Raw genomic sequence first — 20,181 nt, 5'->3', positions numbered from 1 at the left:
TCGTTAGTTATCTGTGACGCGTGTCGCTGAGTGTGGCCTCAATAATTACATGGCTTCCCGGGAACCGTTAATCCGATGGTTTTATTTTGTTATTTTGTAACACTGCGCACACGAATTAGAGCCATTAATATACACACCTATGATACATATTGTCGGTCGGTACTTACGTGAATGTAGCGGAGTAGTGTCTGTCAAGAATTATTTTCTGAATTTGTTTTCTGTCAAAAGATAATTTAAATTCTTGTTTTTAATAATTTTGTATTTTAATATCTCATAGTACATATACTATCTATTTTTTATGTAATGCATGCCGTGTATCCTTAGGCTTAAAATACACATGGTTTTAAACCGAATTTTCATGTATACTTTAAAAAAAAAACAAAATCATTGAAGCTAAATTTTATCCTTAAATATTAACTCACGAGTCCCACCAACAAGACAATATAAGAGAAAAAAGAATAATCTTTTTGTTGACAGAAGATATACTTCAAAAAACACCTAAAATACAACAAGACAATGCATTGACAAACCTCATCGAAGCAAGTCACTCATACATGGCGCGAATTTGGGAACTTATAATGATATTATTCCTATAGGTGTATAAATAGCTTACTAATTTTGTCAATACAAACATTCTATATGCAATAGGAGGTTACTTCACACAGCAGTGTTTCATTACAGTTAGGATATACAATCACTTTAAAAGTATTGTTATCTCGATATCTCAGGACAGTAACGTCAAAACATGACATGTGTCAATTGGCACAATTTGATTTTTATTAAACGTAAAGTTATTGTTATGAAAATAATTATAATCACAATAGGAAAGTTCGTTAATGTGTAAGTTTATGAAATTTTATTTCAATCATATTACCATTGCAAACAAATAAGTCCTAAAATTCTTGGTTTATCCTTGACCAAGGAAGTCTTTACCTATAAAATTCAAATTATTATAAAAATAAATAATAAGTAAGTAAATAGAACTGTTAATAAATTTTTATGAGAACGTAAAAGTGAAACGACATTGCCTTGGTTTACCAAGGACGATAAGTCTTACTAAAATATAACATTTTATTATTTATTGCATTATTATTACTTTGCATAATGCCTAAATAATTATAATAATAGACATTCTTTTATTAATGGACCGATTTATTAAACTATTATTTTAAATAGTAATAGCAACTAACTAAGTATTTGACTCCTGTTTCGATAATTAATTATAATAATATATGTATAAAAAAATTTTTATTTAATAACTTTCTAGTGCGATGATCAACTTAAATATTTTTTATTTATAGTAATTTTTTTTAATCTGGCTATAATGGAAAAAAAGTTTTAAACAAATTTACAATGAAGTACTTTTATTCACACAGACTATATATATTTTTATAAAATCTCCAATCATATCATAAACGAAACTCAACCATGCACGTTATAATTTCTAAATCACGTGAATATTCAGTTCTATATAAACAAATTGCTTTGTTTTCTAAAAACTGTGTTATTTGAGTTATAATTTAGCCGACATATATTTTCAAACTTTTAACTACATTTTTAAAAGATATAAACTTGGAGATTAGTTATTACCCAAGCAAGTATATATTTTCTAAAGTATAATATTTTGGATTTACTGTATATATAAGGATTATTTACAATTTCGAACATAATGGCTGCGACTATATTATTGACAGAGTTCTAATTCAATTCGATATTTGAATTTAAATTCGAACGCGTTAAAATGATTTAACACCAAAAAGTAAGATAACCGTAGTTGTCAGCAATATGAAGCGAGCGTGAACACAACAGATACAATATTTACGGTTGAGCTACAATAAAATAATCCTTATATTGGAAAATAATAGTTTGCCTTCGCTTCACTGCACTCAAGACAGCGTATCCCGTTTTCATCCAATAATTGCCTCCGGTTTTATTAATAGCACTGCTATATTACGCTCATATAAATTTCGTAATTATTACATAGAATGCTTTGTTATTCGCGTGCTAGTTTCTCTAATCTGTTATCTGATTTATAATCAAGAACAAACAAAGGTGTATCATTGTTCATTCTGATTTTTATTATTGTTAGGAAATTTCATCAGATAATCCAGCTCATCGATAACTAAGAAGTAAACGCTGTACTGGACGCTTCGCTGTGAGATAGTAGAAGTGAATTGATTCACAAAAGAACCAAGGTCGCTGGTGTATCTCGAAGAAGTGCTCGTCTGAAATGCATGGACTTCCGTGGGGCCTAAGGTTTTCGAGTGGCGACCAGGTGGACGGAATAGTCACAGGCCCGGAAGTCGCTAGATGCGGACAGACATTGCAGATATCTTTGAGGAGGGTATATGCCTTGCAGGGGCGTATATACGCTGACATGATAGCAGAGATATAGGAGCGTTTCCAAAAAAACCCGCAGTCCCGTCTTAAAAGAAAAAAGCTATCCTTCGATTCTCAAGTAATGAACGCCGTAATGTGTAGTGTTCCTTTCAACTTGGCGTTAGCTACCAACTTTCTCATCACCTAGAGGCCAAGGATCAAGACAGCAAATGTTCATCGGCACAAGCCTTTCCCAACTATCCATGTATATTTATAGAGTTACTGTGTTATTGGTGTAAAAATTTTAAAGAGATTTAATTTTTTAGATCATTTTTCTGCAAATATCTTTACAGCTGTAAGGGAAACATTAAGTCATCGTCAGCGGCGCATCGAAAAGGGGAATCCCACAGAAATAAAATTTATCATTTAAATCGATATAAATACGAGCGATATTGGAATGAATTTACACACTTTTACATCGAACTTCGTTTTGTTACTACCTCAAAACTAAGTAAGAAAAGGACCAATTTTTAGCCTATTCCGCACATGCAGTGGTAGTCGTGCAACAAAGTGCACCGCTCGCTAGCCCGCTGATAAATGCGTATGCGGCAAACAATGCGAATTACACAATTGCCACCGTTAAGCCACTCAACACGTGTTTCACCCCTCCACGGGGCATCTTTCAGGAGTTATGTTACACCGACTAGTGCCAAACACAGAGGCGGTAGTGACTCAGTTACTATAGGATGGACTTCCGCAAGGTAACGGCTGATACCATTAAATACCTCAAAACTTACCGGCCCTAGGAAGAATCCCACATATCCTGTACATGTGCATAGAGTGTGTCACTTTGAAATATGTCACATTAATTTACACTGACAGTGCAAGTTTAGAAGGTCATCAGCGGCTTGTAATAGTGTACACCGACCAACTGATTCTAGTTAATCATTTACGATTAAGATGAAAATTAAAATACTCCGGATAAGCCGGACGACATGATGTACGATTTTAAACAATTAATTGGCGAAGAAAGATAACATGTAAGAGATGCATTTGTAGGAGCTACATTGCATCATCGTCAGATGCGCAACAAACAGGGGAATCCCACGTCAGAGCGTTTACGTCGGGCGAAAGAGAGAGCGCTCTACACTACACTACATTTCGCCTTGTGATTGGCTGACCGTTTTTGCGTTGAATATTGTTTTCATAGTTTTTAAGAATCGGCATAAATATGGGTTATGTTTGATCAATATACATCTATCGTTCCACCAAGTAGGTCCATGCGGTCTTTTCTACTCCGAGAAAGTTTCGAGCCCCACTTCGATATCTCTACTACTCGAAGCTGTAAAAGCCACAAGGCTAACAGCAAAAACTTCACATGAGACAATAGACAACAATGAATATATACACTTCTACTTCGGACTTCGTGTTGTTATTACAACCAACACCTACCGGAAGAATCCCTGAAATATAATTCATCAGATATACGTTTTTAAACTATTTCTTTAATTTACCTTTTGAAGTTTTCGATTATCAATGATTTTAGTCGCAGGAAGTCCACTGCTGGGAATAAACCTCAAAGTTTTTCAATAGAACCGGTTGGAAGCATCTTCCAACCAGCGTCTTCCAATGATCTTAACAAAGTTATGTTTCTGCTGTTTTCTGGGCCATCGTTTCCACTTTAGGGTACCAGCACCGTCTGTTCTGTTATGTGACCTGCAGACTGACATTTCAACTCGCCAATTTGCTGGCCTATGTTCTTTCGTTAGAAAGCACATTTCTTCGTTCCATCTTCATGTCTCGTTAAATGAGACACCACGTTTCAATTCCGTAAGTCATCAATGGTAGCATATATTGCTAGTAGACTTTCGTCTTTTTGTTCCGAGGACATGGATACATAATACTATCTATTTATCAGCCATATTCTCCTTTAAGAAGACTGCTAACTTCAAGTTTTATATAGTATACTGTCTCTAAAGTATTCTGCGATTAAAAAATAAGGTGAAATTGAGATTTAAAATGTCCGGGGCATTAAGTAAATTTTTCCCAAGTTGGTAGGATTGTCTATAACATTTGCCAAGCGTATGTTTGTTAAAAGTTGCCATATCATTTGGCTCAGCTCAAACAATTTTGAAGAATGTTTTGTGTCTGAAACGTCAAGTCTCGATTGGCGCCAAAATCGCTTATTTTTTTTAAAAAAAAAGCGTCAAAAAGTCAACTGATATCGTTTCTCAATCACCGTATTCGACTGATTTGGCTCCGTGCTTTTGGCCACTTAGCATACTCAAAAGACCAGTGCGGGGTACGTAGTTTTAACACGATTCAATAGATAAAGATCGTATCGAAGGTCTTGAAGACTACACCTTAAAAAGACTATTCAGACTGTTTCGAGGATTGGCAAAAGCGTTGACAAAAGAACGTATTATCGGATGAAGATGAATTCGATTTGGAAAAATAAAAAAAAACCTTTTTTTTATAAACAAATTCACCTTACTTTTTGATCATAGTATTATGCTCTATGCGTCAATTCTAAAATCTCACAGACGAACGTTTTTATTCAATCAGTTAGCGGATATTGATTTCACAAAGGCGATATTTTCTTTGTTTTACTATTCGTCGTATCTCATATTAATGAAGTCACCGTTTCATATAAACATATATAACTAGGTCAATATCACTAAACCAAGCCCAAATAATTACAATACGATGTGACAACTCGAAAATTTAAAATTCAATTCAACCGCAATACGGTGTTTTTAGCAATTTAAAATAGATTAAATATGCCCAATACGTTGAATAAATCTCCTAATACAACACGTTTCGAAACAATGTTAGTTTATCAAATAAAACCTTTGTGCACACAATGTCCCGTAATTAGGTCATCGGCTTGACTCTTCAGGTCAATTATAATTAAATGGAACGGAATTAAAACAACATAATGATTAACAAAAACTTTACTGCCTTCAAGCATTATAATAACAGCGTAGTGATTACGTAGTAAAATTATAAATGTCAACTTAAAAACAACGCTTCACAAATTTTGAGCGCGAACCATACGTCATTATAGTATCCGCCATTTTTTTTTCGAAATTCTGACGTAAAGGCAATGATTTTATGCTTATTATTCCACGTGGAAACTGTTTACAACTTTTTATATCCATTTAATACAACTCCAACATGTATTATCATTCTGAATAATTACGATCAATAATAATTAGTCCTTCATGAGGCACACGCCCGCACAACTGGACGGACCTTTTATATTCTGTATTTAATTATATTAAAAAAAAAGTTGAACTTTGCCACCACGTAAATCCATCAATAAGTAACATAAAATTGAGTTTCATTCTTTACATCGATGGGAAACAATTTCATTTTAGTAATGTTAGACTCGTGTTGCCAGGTACTCAGTTACTACCATTACGGTCAATTATAATAAACTATACATTAAAACCTAATTACTTGTAAGTGGTTAGGTAATTAACCAACACGTCTTTGGTTGTTTTTCCGTTGAAATTAAAGAGCGGTATTTAATTGTGCTATTTAAAATGACCGTTGATAAATAAAATTATATAGACGTCACAAAGTGATAAAAATCTTGTATCAATATTAAAAAATTCATGGCAATTTAGTGTGGTATAATAAAAAAAAATAACGCGTGAAGAGTTCATTTTAAATTCAGAACCTTACTAACCGATTTGATTTCGAAATTTAATTTCGGATTCATTTAAAATTGTTTCATTATTTTATCACAATTGTTAAATTTAACAATATCAGAATTAAAATGCATACTATTTTAGCGTCTATAAAATTAAACAAAAACTATAAAATTTGTCTGAATTAAAATGTCATTTAAATATTTAAAAAAAAAATTGTGAATTGCATTTTTAAACTTCATTCGATACTATATTTGTAATTGTATGACGCAATAAAAATGTTAATGAAATTTGACGATCGCTTTTTATATAAAATACACTTTGAAAGGTTAAATAAAATATAACAAACAAAAATGCTGCATATTTTACCTGAACTTGTAAACTGTGTGCCAAAATGTATCAACTACATTATAATAAATTTATACTTATGTAATACACACCTATACTAATTATATGAATCATTATGTACAAAAGAATAATAAATCTCTTTAGCAGCAAGTTGACTGAACCGTCTCCGCCTCGAGGAGGTTAAAGTCCATTCCGTTTGGTCTGTTAAACCCTGTTTTAATCCCGTCCCAACCATCCTCAACTTTGTATTCACCAGTTTGTATGCGATTGTACACCTCCTGCGCTACTAAAACAAATGCTTCCTCCACATTTAAACCTGTCTTGGCTGATGTTTCTACATGATGAAGACCTGAAAAGATTGGACATATGTATACATATTGTACATGTGCCAGTAACAGACATGAATAAGTCAATAAATCCAAAAATAAAATAAATAGAGGTCTCTGTCTCGGCGTTTATTAGCAGACATGATGATAATACATTTGGAACATATTTTAATGTATACCAGTATAAGACCTTAATAATTTAACAAAAAATAAATCATTTATATACATATATACCTCAACATTTCAAAACGTATTCTTTCTAAAGTTATTAAAAAAAATGGCCCCATTTTTTGGAGCCTCTTGTTCAAACCCTATCATGGATGGACGCAGTTTCTCATCTTTCATCCTTTGATGTTTTTCATTATTTACGACAATACCATTCACAATATCTCTCATTCCTTTCCTTCCATACATCACCTCACTTCCTTCGCCTTTCATCCAAATTTCTACAATTTTACATTTAATATTTTTATTTCTTTATTATATAGCTTCCATTCACTTGTTTAAAAAAGTAATCACATGTTGGAGTATGGTTCAAAATAACCCTCAAGGCCATACATACACCTCCTCAGTTTCACCCTGTAAGTAAGCAAATTGCAGACTGTTTCCAGGATTGGAAATAGCACTGGCACCTTACTTTTTGATCACAATATTATATCTATATTTATTTTAATCTAATTTTATAGGACCTAGAGGTATAACATCAACAAAATCTTTCTATGACCTACTAAAGGATTTTGGCCTTTCAAGAACACACCAGATAATTTATAAAATGGGCTTCCAAAGCAGCTTTGTTTATCATTTATAATTTGGTTTGTTAAGAAGAGGAGTCAAGTTGGTGAATGTGAATTCAAATACATTGTTTGAAGGTCTTATACTTGCTATGTGGATTATCAGCCTGGAGCACTATACCCAGGCCCTCTACCAAAAATACCATGCATATGGTATTCACACAGTATCCATAGAATGCTGAGAAGTTGAAGGTGATTCAATTCCTTACAGGCATTCTCTATCACTAAGTAGTGTGATGCATAAATATTGAGTCAGCTAGTAGGGGAACATATATATATATAGACAGTTTTGTATGTGGCATACAAAAAATGCTACAGAACTAATTAGCACGTGGTAATAAGGTATTTTTACAATGTGTACGTCTCTTCTTTGTATTGAGCTTAGAAAGAATTACTTTACTATCTATTCCAAAATTTTAAAGATTAAGATATACTTTTAAACTTTTAGATATAAAATCTTTATTACAAGTAAACATAAAAATATGTATGAGAAAGTTTTTTTTTAATATGAAATGGATTAAATCATTTCCATTTATGATTATAAAATGCTATATGTATAGTGTCAAGACATATAAGGATATATGGTTTTTTTGTATATGCCCATGTACTTACAAAATTATACTGTCTGTGTGTTGACTTAGCATAATTCAGGGTCAACATGAATTAGACATTGAATATATCCGCATGACAAAATGTATGCAAAATAAACTGACCTTGTCTTGTGTAATAAACAACAAGTACATTTTTATCAAAAGCTTAAAATATCTTACATGAGGCTACTGACAAAAGATACTTACCATTTTCCTCAGCAAACATCCTAGCCTCTTCGCAAGTTACTTCTCTTCTAGCACCATTTTTATTGTCTGTGCCCACCAGGTCAACCTTACAACCAACTAAGGCAAAAACAGGCCTGTGTGGCTCTATGTGTCTTTTCGCTTCCATCATCCATAGAGGTATGTGCTCGAAGCTCGATCTATTGCATACGTCGTACACTAGTAAAGCACCGACAGAGTTCCTGTAGTAAGACTTCGTAATAGACCTGAACCTTTCCTGCCCAGCAGTGTCCCAGAGTTGCAGTTTAATCCTTGTACCGTCCTGCACTTCAATTATTCTAGCAAAGAAATCAACGCCCACCGTCGGGTCGGAGAGCTAAAAATTAATGCGTAATTCGCAACAAAATTACAAATAAATTTGTATCACAAAGACAAAAACATTAGCTAATGATACGCACCTCGGCGAATTTTCCGTCTGTGAAATATTTCAGAAGTGAACTTTTCCCCACCGTGCTATCCCCAATTAGGATGAGCCTAAATTGGTAATCGAATATTGGGTCAACCATTTTCCGAGCATAAACTCGGTAACAACAAAGATCTCGTCACAAACTTGCGTACAAATGAAGTGAAACCACTGTGACATCTCATCACAGAAAATAGAAAACAGACTCACAGATAAACGAAAAAGACACAGCGCAGCTCACGCATCATAGACTCACATGATAGTTACGTAGTCTAGCCATAGACGCTCGTGTGATAGTTTTTGTTTATTACCACATCAAAGCTATTCTTTAATCTGTGCCACAAACAAATGTCATGGGTTATTTAAATATGCTTAAAATTTAATAAATCTGCCCCCCTTTTAATTTGAAAAGATAACATTATTGTACATATACTTTATTCAATAATTCTTAATAATATATTACACAAGTTGTAGAATTAAGAAAACGTATCAGTTAGTTTACGTAAATGGCGAGTACATTCATGACTATAACCTGTTATCGTAGGGGCTGTTGCAGGCGCCCGAGCCATCCAACTTTGTAAATTTAATCGTGATTAATTAACATTAAGACAGTTTTATTTTAGTTGATTTGTGTGGAAATAAGTAAATATATAACTTATAGTGCTCGGAGAAATCCCGCCAAATTTGTGTGTTAGGACTCGTTGATAATGAATTTCAATCAAGCCCTTTTGAAAATGAAAGAAGTTGAAGATAACAAATCTAAACAAACCCCCGTTGGTGCGTATTTAGTGATGTGTCTTTGATGAGGTATACGTAAGATTGTATTTTAATTAAATACATGTTTACAATTGTAGCTATGGTTGCTCCCGAGCTAAAACAGAATACTGAGGCCGATACGGAAATTACGAAAACTTGCGCAGTTTTAGGATGTGAGGAGTCGAAAAATTTGAACTCCGACTCATTTTTTAGGTAAGGACTATTTGCTTCTACAACTTGAATGTTCTTCATACTTCCAACCATCATAATTTAAATTGACCATCAAAATTTCTTTTTTAGACACCCTCCAGTGGTTGTAGAAGGAATTCAATAACTGCTGAATATTGTTATGCTCATATATAATGTTCTATTGTTCAGTTGTAACTTGATAGCCAATTTATGCCCACTGCAAGGCATAGGTCTCACATAAATATCGCGACGATGATCAGTATATCGCTGGCCGCATCTACCCACTTCCGGCGTCACTCAACATGTCGTTGGTCCACCTAGTGGAGAATCTACCCACAGCTGGTGGTCACTGGTTAAGAATCCTTTGATACCAAAAGCCTAACGTTGCACAAGCGGTGTACTCCACCCAGTGCCACTTCGGATGAGCAATTCTTCAAATTTGTATTTATTAAGATTATACTGGGTTTTATAAATAAACAACCTTAAAATGTTTTATCAATAGATTTCCAGAGGATGCAAACTTGAGACAAATCTGGACCGACCTCACTGGCAGGAACAATTGGACACCTACAGACTTCTCATATATTTGCGTACAGCATTTCTCTGTGGACTGTTTTGAATGTGACAGTGAAAATAGAGTTGTGTTGATAAGCAAAGCCGTTCCGTCTTTGAAGTTACCAAATCATGTCTTGGAGGTATGAATTAAAAACCCAGATTTTATGTTAAATGTTGTTCATAAAACCTTAGGAGTGTAAAATGCCCTAGAGATACTTATGAAAGGAGATGGTGAAAATCTTTTGGGACTGCTCGGCCAAGACTTTGAAAAATATATTCTTCTAAGATCATGTGATTTCTGCGAATGCTTAAGTGTACAGGATGATTGGTTACTGGTGTAAAAACTTTAATGCTTTTACTAATTTATTAAACTATTAATTTTAGGTTAAGGTTTTAATCTTGTTTAGTCATCTTAATCTCAGCATAAATATTTGTAATTATAACATTAAAAAATCACTTCCGACTTGGGTTCTGACAAAATAGATTGTGCATGCCAACATCATATTGACTAAATTTCAATAGCCTCTACAGTGATTCTAGCTTATATTAATAGCCTATTTGTTAGCAAAAACCTATATTATAGCCAGTATAGTCTCCAATATTAGAATACAGTATGTATAAAAATATTACTATTTATTGGTATACAGGTAGTTTTTAAAATACAGATGAATTAATAACAAAATCAACAGTCAATGTGGTTACAATAAATGAAGTTGAATTTTAAATATATCTGTCTGTATATTTAGAATAGTGTTTCTCAACATTGGGCCCACATAGAAGAGCAATTTAAAAGTGGACTTGCCACAAGTTACCTTTTAATATAAAATTTGTGTATGTTACATAGAGAGGTGTAAAAATTTTAAAAAGTCTGTGGTACCCACCATGGCAACAAGAAGATTGTAAAATATTAATCTAGAAAGTAATTACTCAGTATTTCAGTCAGTGTTGTGTTTTCTTTAATACTTTTTACCATGCAAGTCAGAAAAGAAATACATGGATTTATATCTACATAAGTATAATGGGCAGTTTTATTACTCAAGGCAATTTGTTGGACAACCAACTAGTAAAGAAATAGAAGAATGCACAAGTATCATATAGTCAATGTGTACATATAAACACACATGTTTGTTGTGTTCAACAAAATTAATCAGTTAAATAATGTATTTAATGGAATCAGGCGTTACATTGCGGAAGTCCATCCTAAATAAGAAAGGACCAATATCTAGCCACTTCCGCACATGCAATGGTTGTCGTGCATGAAAGTGCACCGCCCGCCAGCCCGCTCGTAAATGCGCATGCGACAGACAATGCCAACTACACAACCGCCACTGTAAATTCACTCAACACGTGTTTCACCCCTCCACGGGGCATCTTCAGGAGTTGTTACACCGATTAGTGCTAAACACCGAGTGGCACTCGACAAGTGGCTAGATATTGGTCCTTTCTTATTTAGTTAAATAATGTATTTATATATAAATTACATATCCATTAGGTTATTCTAAATGGTAGGGTACATGATAAATGTTCCAATTTTTTTCTTTTATTTATTACCAGCAATACACCTGTTTGAAAGGATAATATGGTTCACTCTAACCCTGAAAAGATTTGGGTTATAATTCTCGGGAAATAAGGAAGCCTGCATATTGTTCCATACTCTTACTGTGTGGATCACAAATTGAATTGAAATGCTTGGTATGCTTTCAAGGAAACTACTATTTTTGTTTTGTTCTTAATGTTGTGTGCCTTTCGTGTAATCTGCCCCATTTTGCCACCTTATTAGTGCTCCCAGTGCCTCCCAGCCATCTCCACTGTTTCATCCTATCAACTCTTGAATTATCTCTTATCTTTTTTATGTCCTCTTAGGTAAAATCTTGTTCAAATTTTGCTCAGTTTTTCAGGTCATATACATGGACATTAAAAAAAAATCTCTGGAATAATGACTATCTCTTTCACCAGGTGGAGTACATAGATGAAGAAACTCTTGATCATGATGAGGACGATGAAGAGGAATATGACATGGAATCAGACCAAGAGCACTATGCGAAAACAAACAGACATACAAAAGAGAACCACATAGGGAGTACAAATGAGAGAAACATCATTGATGATGAAAATGTGGAGTTATTGAAACTGTTCACGGAGGTGCAAAGAATGCAGAGGCAGGCCATCAGTTTAAGAGACAAGTTAAAATGTAACATGCGAGTGTACAATAGACAAAACAGATTTCTAGGTAGATTGAAAAAGGTGATAGAGATGAAGAAGAATATATTAGAACAGAAGAGAAAGAAAAAAGCGAGAATTCTTCTGTTGTTGCAAGATAAAATTAAAGAAGACACAAACGGTTTAGTTCTAGCAATGCCAATGAAACATACAGACGATTTGAAGAACTTTGCCCTCAGTATATACAAGTACTCGCCGCAAGCTTACATATACATTAGGAATACGTTAAGAACAATGTTGCCCAGTACAGATGTGCTGGAGTCATGGCTAAACTCTGGATATGAAGCGAGGAATGTCCTGTCCAGTAGTACCTTGTTGAAAGTTGTATCGGAGCAAACAGACTCGGAACTTCTGTGTAGAGTGTCCATTCGTTAGTCGAATTAAGTTGACATGAAATTTTTCTATGTGAATAAATTGAAAATATATTGATTTATTTTTTTGTATGTACATTTATTAACATCCCGTACATTTCAAACAATTAGAGGTTATAAATACATATATGTATTATGCTATCTTAAGATACATATCCGATTACAATATGTTTTGCATATTTTTTTTTACAAATATAGATTATATTTGCAGAGATACAAAAAAACAGACAAAGCTTTGATATATATACCTTGATAATCTGAACTATTTCTGATAATTAGAAATTTTGTGCGAACGACAATAAATATTTTTTTTTTAATTCAAGGGGAATTTTATCGTAAGCGGAACATTCCTTTAAAGAGCCGTATGTTATTGATGGGAATATAATCTATATATATCTGCGTGCTTTGAGCTGCCCACTGACATTTCAACTTGTCGAATCGCTGAACTATGTCGGTTAATTTCATTCGTTCCTGATAGAATCTCATTCAATTAGATTTATATTGAATTTCTTTAATTTTTACATTCATCTTATAACATACGTAAATAATGTACAAGTAAAATATTTAAAAGATTTTATCAAATCATTATTTACAGATTTAATGAATTAATGTTTTTATCTTGACGACAAATTTGACACGACACGGCATTTCAACGAACTTTGTATAGAATGAGAAAGTAAATGAATCACTGAACTATCAGAGAGTAATAATGAAGGGCGAGATTCTTTCTAGGGGTTACATTAGCTCAAATTTTTTCTAGTTTTTTCTGTGTATATTGATCAAGCCTAGCCTATAGTTATACCAATTGGTGGTAATAGTTTTAAACTATGAAAAAAAATACATATTAAACGACACAAAACCGTCAGCAAATCATAAGGCGAGAAATAACTAAATATAGAGCGCTTTGGCGTGGGATTCCCCTGATTGCGCCGTTGACGATGACATATTGTAGGTTCTACAAAAGCAAAATATTTTGTGCAGCAATTTCATTTATTCATGCAGCCGAGAGCCGTCCACTGTAAGGTATGGGTTTCCCCCAAAATCGTTACAATGACCAGTCTTGTGCTGTCCAACTTCTACCCACGCCTAATCCATCGCCGCTCGAGAAATTTCTGGCCTCAACGGTCGTCGACTGTTAGTCAATAGGTATGTAAAATTGATACAAATAAAGGCGATTGATAATAAGGAGTACACTATGTATTATTTCAAATATCAAATCAATGGTATCTTCTTTGTTTTTCACGTCGCTCTAACAATGTCCTCTTTTTAAAATTACGTTTCGTGCGACCACTTTCTCATCCCTACTCCAAATTACCATCCTCAGGTTGTGCGCTAGTATCTGCGCGGTGGTTGTCGTATTCGCCACGTCGAAGAACCTTCCGATCGCATCTAGAGTCTCCTCCGTGTACAATACCCGGCGATAAATATTGCACATCGACCTTTGGAAAGAGACAATCGGCTAATTTCGGCTTCGTAGAGCGTTATTTCTGTCGCACGAAATGCAACGACTGACAAAACATGACAAAGGTAGTGGGGGACAGAGATAGTGCTCTACAAAGCCGAAATTAGCCAATTGTCTCTTTCCAAAGGTCGATGTGCAATATTAATCATCGAGACCTCAACTGTCTGCAGCGACAGATAGTAAACAATTATTAATTTCAATATGTAGTACTGTTCCAACGCTTTTTCCTATTAAAACACCGTTTCGTTATTTATTATTTCTGAAATAATTGATTTTTGGATGTTAGACAGTAAATGAAATACACATTCGAACCTTTGAAGTTTTTTCTAAAACTAATCATCCTGTGTGCATATTTCTGCGCACTGTGATTGCATGAGTTATTAGAGTTTTTTTTTAATTTACAAATACCCGGTAACACCGTGTTTTTGTAATTAAAATACTTTTGCTTTGCCGAGTATATTACATCATAAAAAAACGTAGGAATAAGTACTCAACGTTTAATTGCATTTTAAACACGCTCATGTTTAGACGCGTCGTGACACGCGCCGCGGTAGGGACGGCAAAAAAATTAGTCAGTTAATCTATAAAAATAAATAAAATTGAAGTTTGTAATATTTAAATCAAAATACACCTATCCTCCGATTTACACGTTTTCGCTTTTACACGGTTTTCCAAATAAGTTTTTTTTATTTGTTTTAATAACCGATTTTATTACCATCTCTCATAATGTTAATATTTCTGCTTCAAACATCGAATCGGCACAAATAACTTCGAGTGATGAAAGTGAAGTTCGAACCCTCGATTCCGAAAAAAAGAATGAGAGTAATTTCTTTTTTGTTCTTCTGTTTAATGTGTAAAGTAATTAAATAAAAAAAAAAGTTTTTCCGTAATATATTAAATATTTTAACTTGTCAATGCATTTTATTTTTATTTCTGTGTACACCTAAAATTATTGAACAAAATCGTAACTGTTAAATAGCAAAATCGTGCATTTTCTGCGAGTTTTTCGATTTACACGGTTTTGACTTGAAAATTTTAAATTTTCGATTTACACGTTTTTCTCAGGAACGTATCTACCGTCTAAATCTGGGATAGGTGTATACGGTACATGTAACAAAATTACATTTTTTTATTTTTGTCTACCTGTCTCTCTATTCTGGCCAATATCTGAAATGACTGAACCTATTTTGACAGGACTGATGCAAAAAGGGGTATTTAAGTTACTTTTGTTTTAGAAAAATTCTCATTACATTATACACATTCAAGAAAATAGTGCAACAAATACACAAAATACTGCAAAATTTTTCTATCAAGCTGTTACAAAATACCGCAAATAAATAATAATTAAAGAAAAATCGAAAAAAAAAAATACTACATACTTATTTGTTGAATACCACGCGGTTGAAGTCGAAAGCATAGCTAATTATTAAATAAAGAATGTTTGGATTCTAAATTATGATTGCAATTGATTTTAAATTAACCGTTATTTTAATTATTTTAAATTTAGAATCTGTCTGTGTTAGCTTACTCTCAGACTGACTATACTAAACTTTTGTATTAAGTAAATCTTATTCTAGTATTCAAGAGAATATATTAGGTCCAAATTTGTGGAATTTAGTTTGTTGTCTCACTAATGAAGTTCACATTGACAAAGGAACCAGAAGAGCTCAATTTTATAGAAGCTAGATTTATATTGAATCTTCTATAATAACATTCTTTAACCCAAGAGGGTTTCAAATGCGCGCTGTTTTAAAATATGCTAACAACAAACTCAGACAGGGTTTTCTTTTTTTATTAATTATATGAAACACCACTGGTTCACACGGAGTTCTGTATTCAAAAATCAGATGTTCACCCTACTTTAACACAAAGTATACTTCCGCTTACTCCAAACTTCGCTTCCAAATCGATCTAGAAATCACTGTCCAAATAACTTGCTAAATAATCACTCACTTTGTATCACTGATTGTAAATTTTAATCTTATAACTCGAAAAAAACACTGAATTGAAGAAAATGTCGACACGAGGAGTTTACTTACGTATACTACAGAGAAGGCTCTAGTAAGTTCGAGATAGGACTCGATTTCCGAGAACCGTACACAAAAATTTATAAATAACAAGGTCACTCGTGTTTACAGCACTTCTTGATCCTAGGGTTCCGTGTTTATTGTTTAGCAGGTTCTGCAACTCGTGATTTGTAACAATATTATAATTACAGTAGTAGTAACCAATTGGTCTCGTCGAAAAAGAGGTTGGATCGTATATCATAGAGGACGTGAACCCCTATCATACCAGATAGAAGATTTGGTGGAGTTTCTTCTGCTATTTCTTCTAGTACTAAAGCTTTCCGAAGTGATAGTAGTGATATAAACCAGGCAATAGCAAACTACCAAGCCGGTATTATCGTTGTATGACAGACCAAGCTGAGGTCCGTTCGTGGAACCTTGGAACTTAGTTACTTCAAGGAGCGTTCCCTGAAGCAATCTAAGAACTCGGCGGCCTATGCGCCGTGCCACCTAAAACGGAACCTGCAAATGCCATTTAGATAGCAGAGTCCGGTAAATAAAAAATCTAAGTAAGAAAAGGACCAATATTAGACCAATATTTAGCCACTTCTGCTGTGCGGAGTGGCTAAATATTGGTCCTTTTCTTACTTAGGATGGACTTTCGCAAGGTAACGCCTGAATCCATTAAATAAATAAATAAAAAATTCTGTTTTATCACAAAATCCTGCACACTACTATAGAATATTAGAAACTATTTCAACAAAAGTTTAATGTTTAATAAAATTATTACATAATAAATAAGAGAGATCTGCGAAGTCTAATGTGAGAGCATTTTAAAAAATGAATTTTATAAGTAAATTACAGTACCCGGTCATAAATATTGCACATAAACCTTTTGAAAGAGACAACCGTCTAATTTCGGCTTCGTAGAGCACTATCTCTGTCCCACACTACCTATGTGACGTTTTGTCAGTCGTTGTATTTCGTGCGACAGAGATAACGCTCTATAAAGCCGAAAATTAGCGGATTGTCTCTTTCCGAAGGTCGATGTGCAATATGTATCGCCGGGTACAGTAAATTTGATGTCATTCTTAGAATATCATGTTATGTTTTGCTAACCGTACTAGATAGAAGAAGGGTGGTGGAGGGAGTAGTTCGGGGAGGGAGGCGATACGTGCGGTCGGAAGAGGTGGGAGGACTCGTGAGCAAGCCTTTGCCGCTCACGTTACGGCTTAGTTAGAACAGCTTCGTGAAACTCCATCTACTGTTCTTATTATTACCGAGAAATCAACTCATATATTTTTAGCTGGTATAGATCTCTTACTAGTTGCGGGAGTTTAGGGTGGGGGCCCTAAACTCCTACTGGCTTCGGCGACTCTGAGGCGGACGATGGTTCGACGTGGTCACGAACCATCGTGATAGCACCACGTGGGTTTCGGGGGTAGCGTATCCACGCATACCCCGGGACGGGCTATCGAAAAATAGCACGGCGCGAGGGAAGACCGCGTGGCGATCCCTGACCGTTTAGCGCAGAGGGCGACCACCGGGGGGGAGGGGTTTTAGTGGGTAGGAATCCCACATACCCCTGTCCTCCCACCAGAGTCAGGGCATCTTGAATACCGGAAGATTTCCCCCACCGAAACAAAAAAAAAGATCTCTTACTAGTTAGTATTTAGTCAAGGAAGTCGCTAGATGCGAGTAATACAAGATCGGTCATCGTGGCGATTTATGGAGGAAGCCTTTACCTATTATCTAAATATAATAATTAACTTGCATGATTTATCATAGTCAAATATTTTATTTTCAAAGTTATATTCATAGACATAAAGTATTGCTTACAATTTTTGACAAGCATTGAAGTTTTTATTTTGCAGTTCGCATATCAAAATATAGATGGCGCTGTTAGTCGCCGCTTTTAATTTCTCTTGCAGTGAGCACGTTTTACGTTTCAAGTACTCTCAGATGACAACTTCATTTAAATACGTAGCACTTCAGAGGATGAAACAAGTTTTATATTGTTTCAAAAGCATGTGGTTGCTAGTGTTACTTTTTTATTTGCTGTAGACATTTTTTTAAATAACATTTTAACACGCGGTTCAGTTACTCTATTATTTTAATAATTACTATCTAATAGATTCAGGCATTACCTTGCAGCAGTCGATACTAAGAACGGGACTAATATATGCCTACTTCCGCTATGTAGCAGTAGTCGTGCAATGAAGTGCACAGCCCGCTGATAAACACCGTCGATGTTTGGCACTGGTCGGTCTTACATCTCCTGAGGATGCCCCGCGGAGGGGTCACGTGTAGAGTAGATTAACGGTGGTAGTTGTGTATCGCATTGTTCACTGCACGCGCATTTATCAGCGGGCTTACGGGCGGTGCACTTCATTGCACGACTACTGCTGCATAGCGGAAGTAGCTATATATTGGTCCCTTCCAAGTTTACTAATTACTAACCTGAGAATGTGACAATACCTATCGAGTCTTCGTCGAGGTCTCTTTGGGCGTAGACTCTTTATGAAGAGTCTGTCTAAGCGATTTAAGTTTGGCGGCTTTCCAATCATGTTCAGGTTCTGATGGAGTCCTCGAGGACACAACTACATAGGCTTTCTCCGTAGTTTTCCAATATGATCAATTAGATGCGACCAGGATCCAAAAGATTACCGTGAACTTAACAATGCCTTCAGCCCATCTAGTGTGGGCATACCCAAGCTGCGGAGATTACTACAGAAAGTTTGAACCTCAACAGTATCCGCTGTCACTTTTGAAGAGTTATTCTTCCAGCAACGTAGCTTAGTATTTTAAAAATACATCGCTATTTATTTACCGGTGGGAATAAAAGCAAAGAGGTTTTTTTATATAAATGAGGCCTCCGCTATTGGGACCTCTCCTTTCACCCCTATTTTGTTGGGAACAGGGTTTTTTATTTCTTAACAATCTTTTCACATGAATTTTTTTATTTTCGTCCTCGTCTTCTATAGTTCACAATATCTTTTTTTCTTCCTTCTATCATTCCAAAATTCCATCTTCCTTTCTCAATCATTCCATTCCTTTCATTCATCCTCAAACACTTCAGTTGTATTTTCTATTGCAGCATCACAGCTTTATTTAGTTTATATATTTTTCTCATGTACAATTTGTTCCACAGATTTTTACATTTTTTGTTTTAATTTCAATAAATCTATCATAATAAGATTAAATATATAATAGTAAAGAGTTACGAGAGTCGATGTAGTGTCGTATGACACAATGTTTGTTGTGGCAATTTTTTTAAACACGGTTTTTGTCGGGGCGGCTGTGAAAGTCAGTTGCATGTCAAAAAGACCATAAAGTGGCGTCCGTCGACGTCCGCGGGTCTTTTTTATAGCCTCTGTTGTGGACCTCTAGTTCCCCTATCTTATTTTAAGGACATCGCTTTTATTATTTATAACTCTTTCATTTTACATTTTTATTTCAACGCTGTCTCTTTCATACTTTATAATTTCTCTCTTTCATACACTACTACATTTCTTAGAGATTTTATTATTTGCATTTCCAATTATTATTGTTATTATCCTTATTTTTATTTATTTTACATCATTATTTATTGTTTAATATAACTTGAAAGTCTAGTTTTTTATGTAACAAATCTGTCTTAAATGTTCGTGGGTTAACAATACAGTAAAAAATGTGTAAGAGGTGTAGTAGTTAAAGGTATTAAAGGGTAGGAACAAAGCTATATTAGGGCAGGTAATGCATTTATACGACATCTAGGGGTAGAGAGGCCATTAAAAGGAAGATATAGGCATAAAAATTGTAATTTATCTGTGGTAAATTCATAGTAAACAGGAAAGTAAAAAAAAAATAAAGCAAAACAAAACAAAATAAACCTGTAGTATTCTGGTGAGAGGGCGACGAGAGTGAAGCGAATGAATGAAAGGATTTGAAAAACAATGTAAGAATG

The 20,181-nt window shown here is 34.5% G+C and overlaps 2 protein-coding genes across 2 annotated transcripts; one reads left to right on the top strand and one right to left on the bottom strand.

The window, feature by feature from the left end:
* Positions 1-5,264: 5,264 nt before the first annotated feature.
* Positions 5,265-8,867, bottom strand: Rab39 (RAS oncogene family member Rab39). The gene is made up of 3 exons (XM_068777761.1): positions 8,672-8,867; positions 8,238-8,589; positions 5,265-6,672 (listed from the first exon to the last, which is right to left on the bottom strand). The coding sequence occupies exons 1-3, from the start codon at positions 8,777-8,779 to the stop codon at positions 6,464-6,466; spliced, it is 669 nt and encodes a 222-aa protein (XP_068633862.1). The 5' UTR covers positions 8,780-8,867; the 3' UTR covers positions 5,265-6,463.
* Positions 8,868-9,000: 133 nt separating this feature from the next.
* Positions 9,001-12,839, top strand: LOC137933832 (THAP domain-containing protein 1-like). The gene is made up of 4 exons (XM_068777897.1): positions 9,001-9,453; positions 9,531-9,645; positions 10,124-10,316; positions 12,133-12,839. Exons 1-4 carry the CDS (start codon positions 9,384-9,386, stop codon positions 12,769-12,771), a joined length of 1,017 nt encoding a protein of 338 aa, XP_068633998.1. The 5' UTR covers positions 9,001-9,383; the 3' UTR covers positions 12,772-12,839.
* Positions 12,840-20,181: the final 7,342 nt, after the last annotated feature.

This window comes from Battus philenor, unplaced genomic scaffold (assembly GCF_028537555.1).
Source record: "Battus philenor isolate CCGP_79_NKW_IND1 unplaced genomic scaffold, ilBatPhil1.0.hap1 SCAF_14, whole genome shotgun sequence".
In the NCBI taxonomy this organism is placed as follows: domain Eukaryota; kingdom Metazoa; phylum Arthropoda; class Insecta; order Lepidoptera; family Papilionidae; genus Battus; species Battus philenor.
The sequence above is the reverse complement of the archived record's forward strand: the minus strand, read 5'-3'. Positions and strand labels throughout refer to the sequence as shown.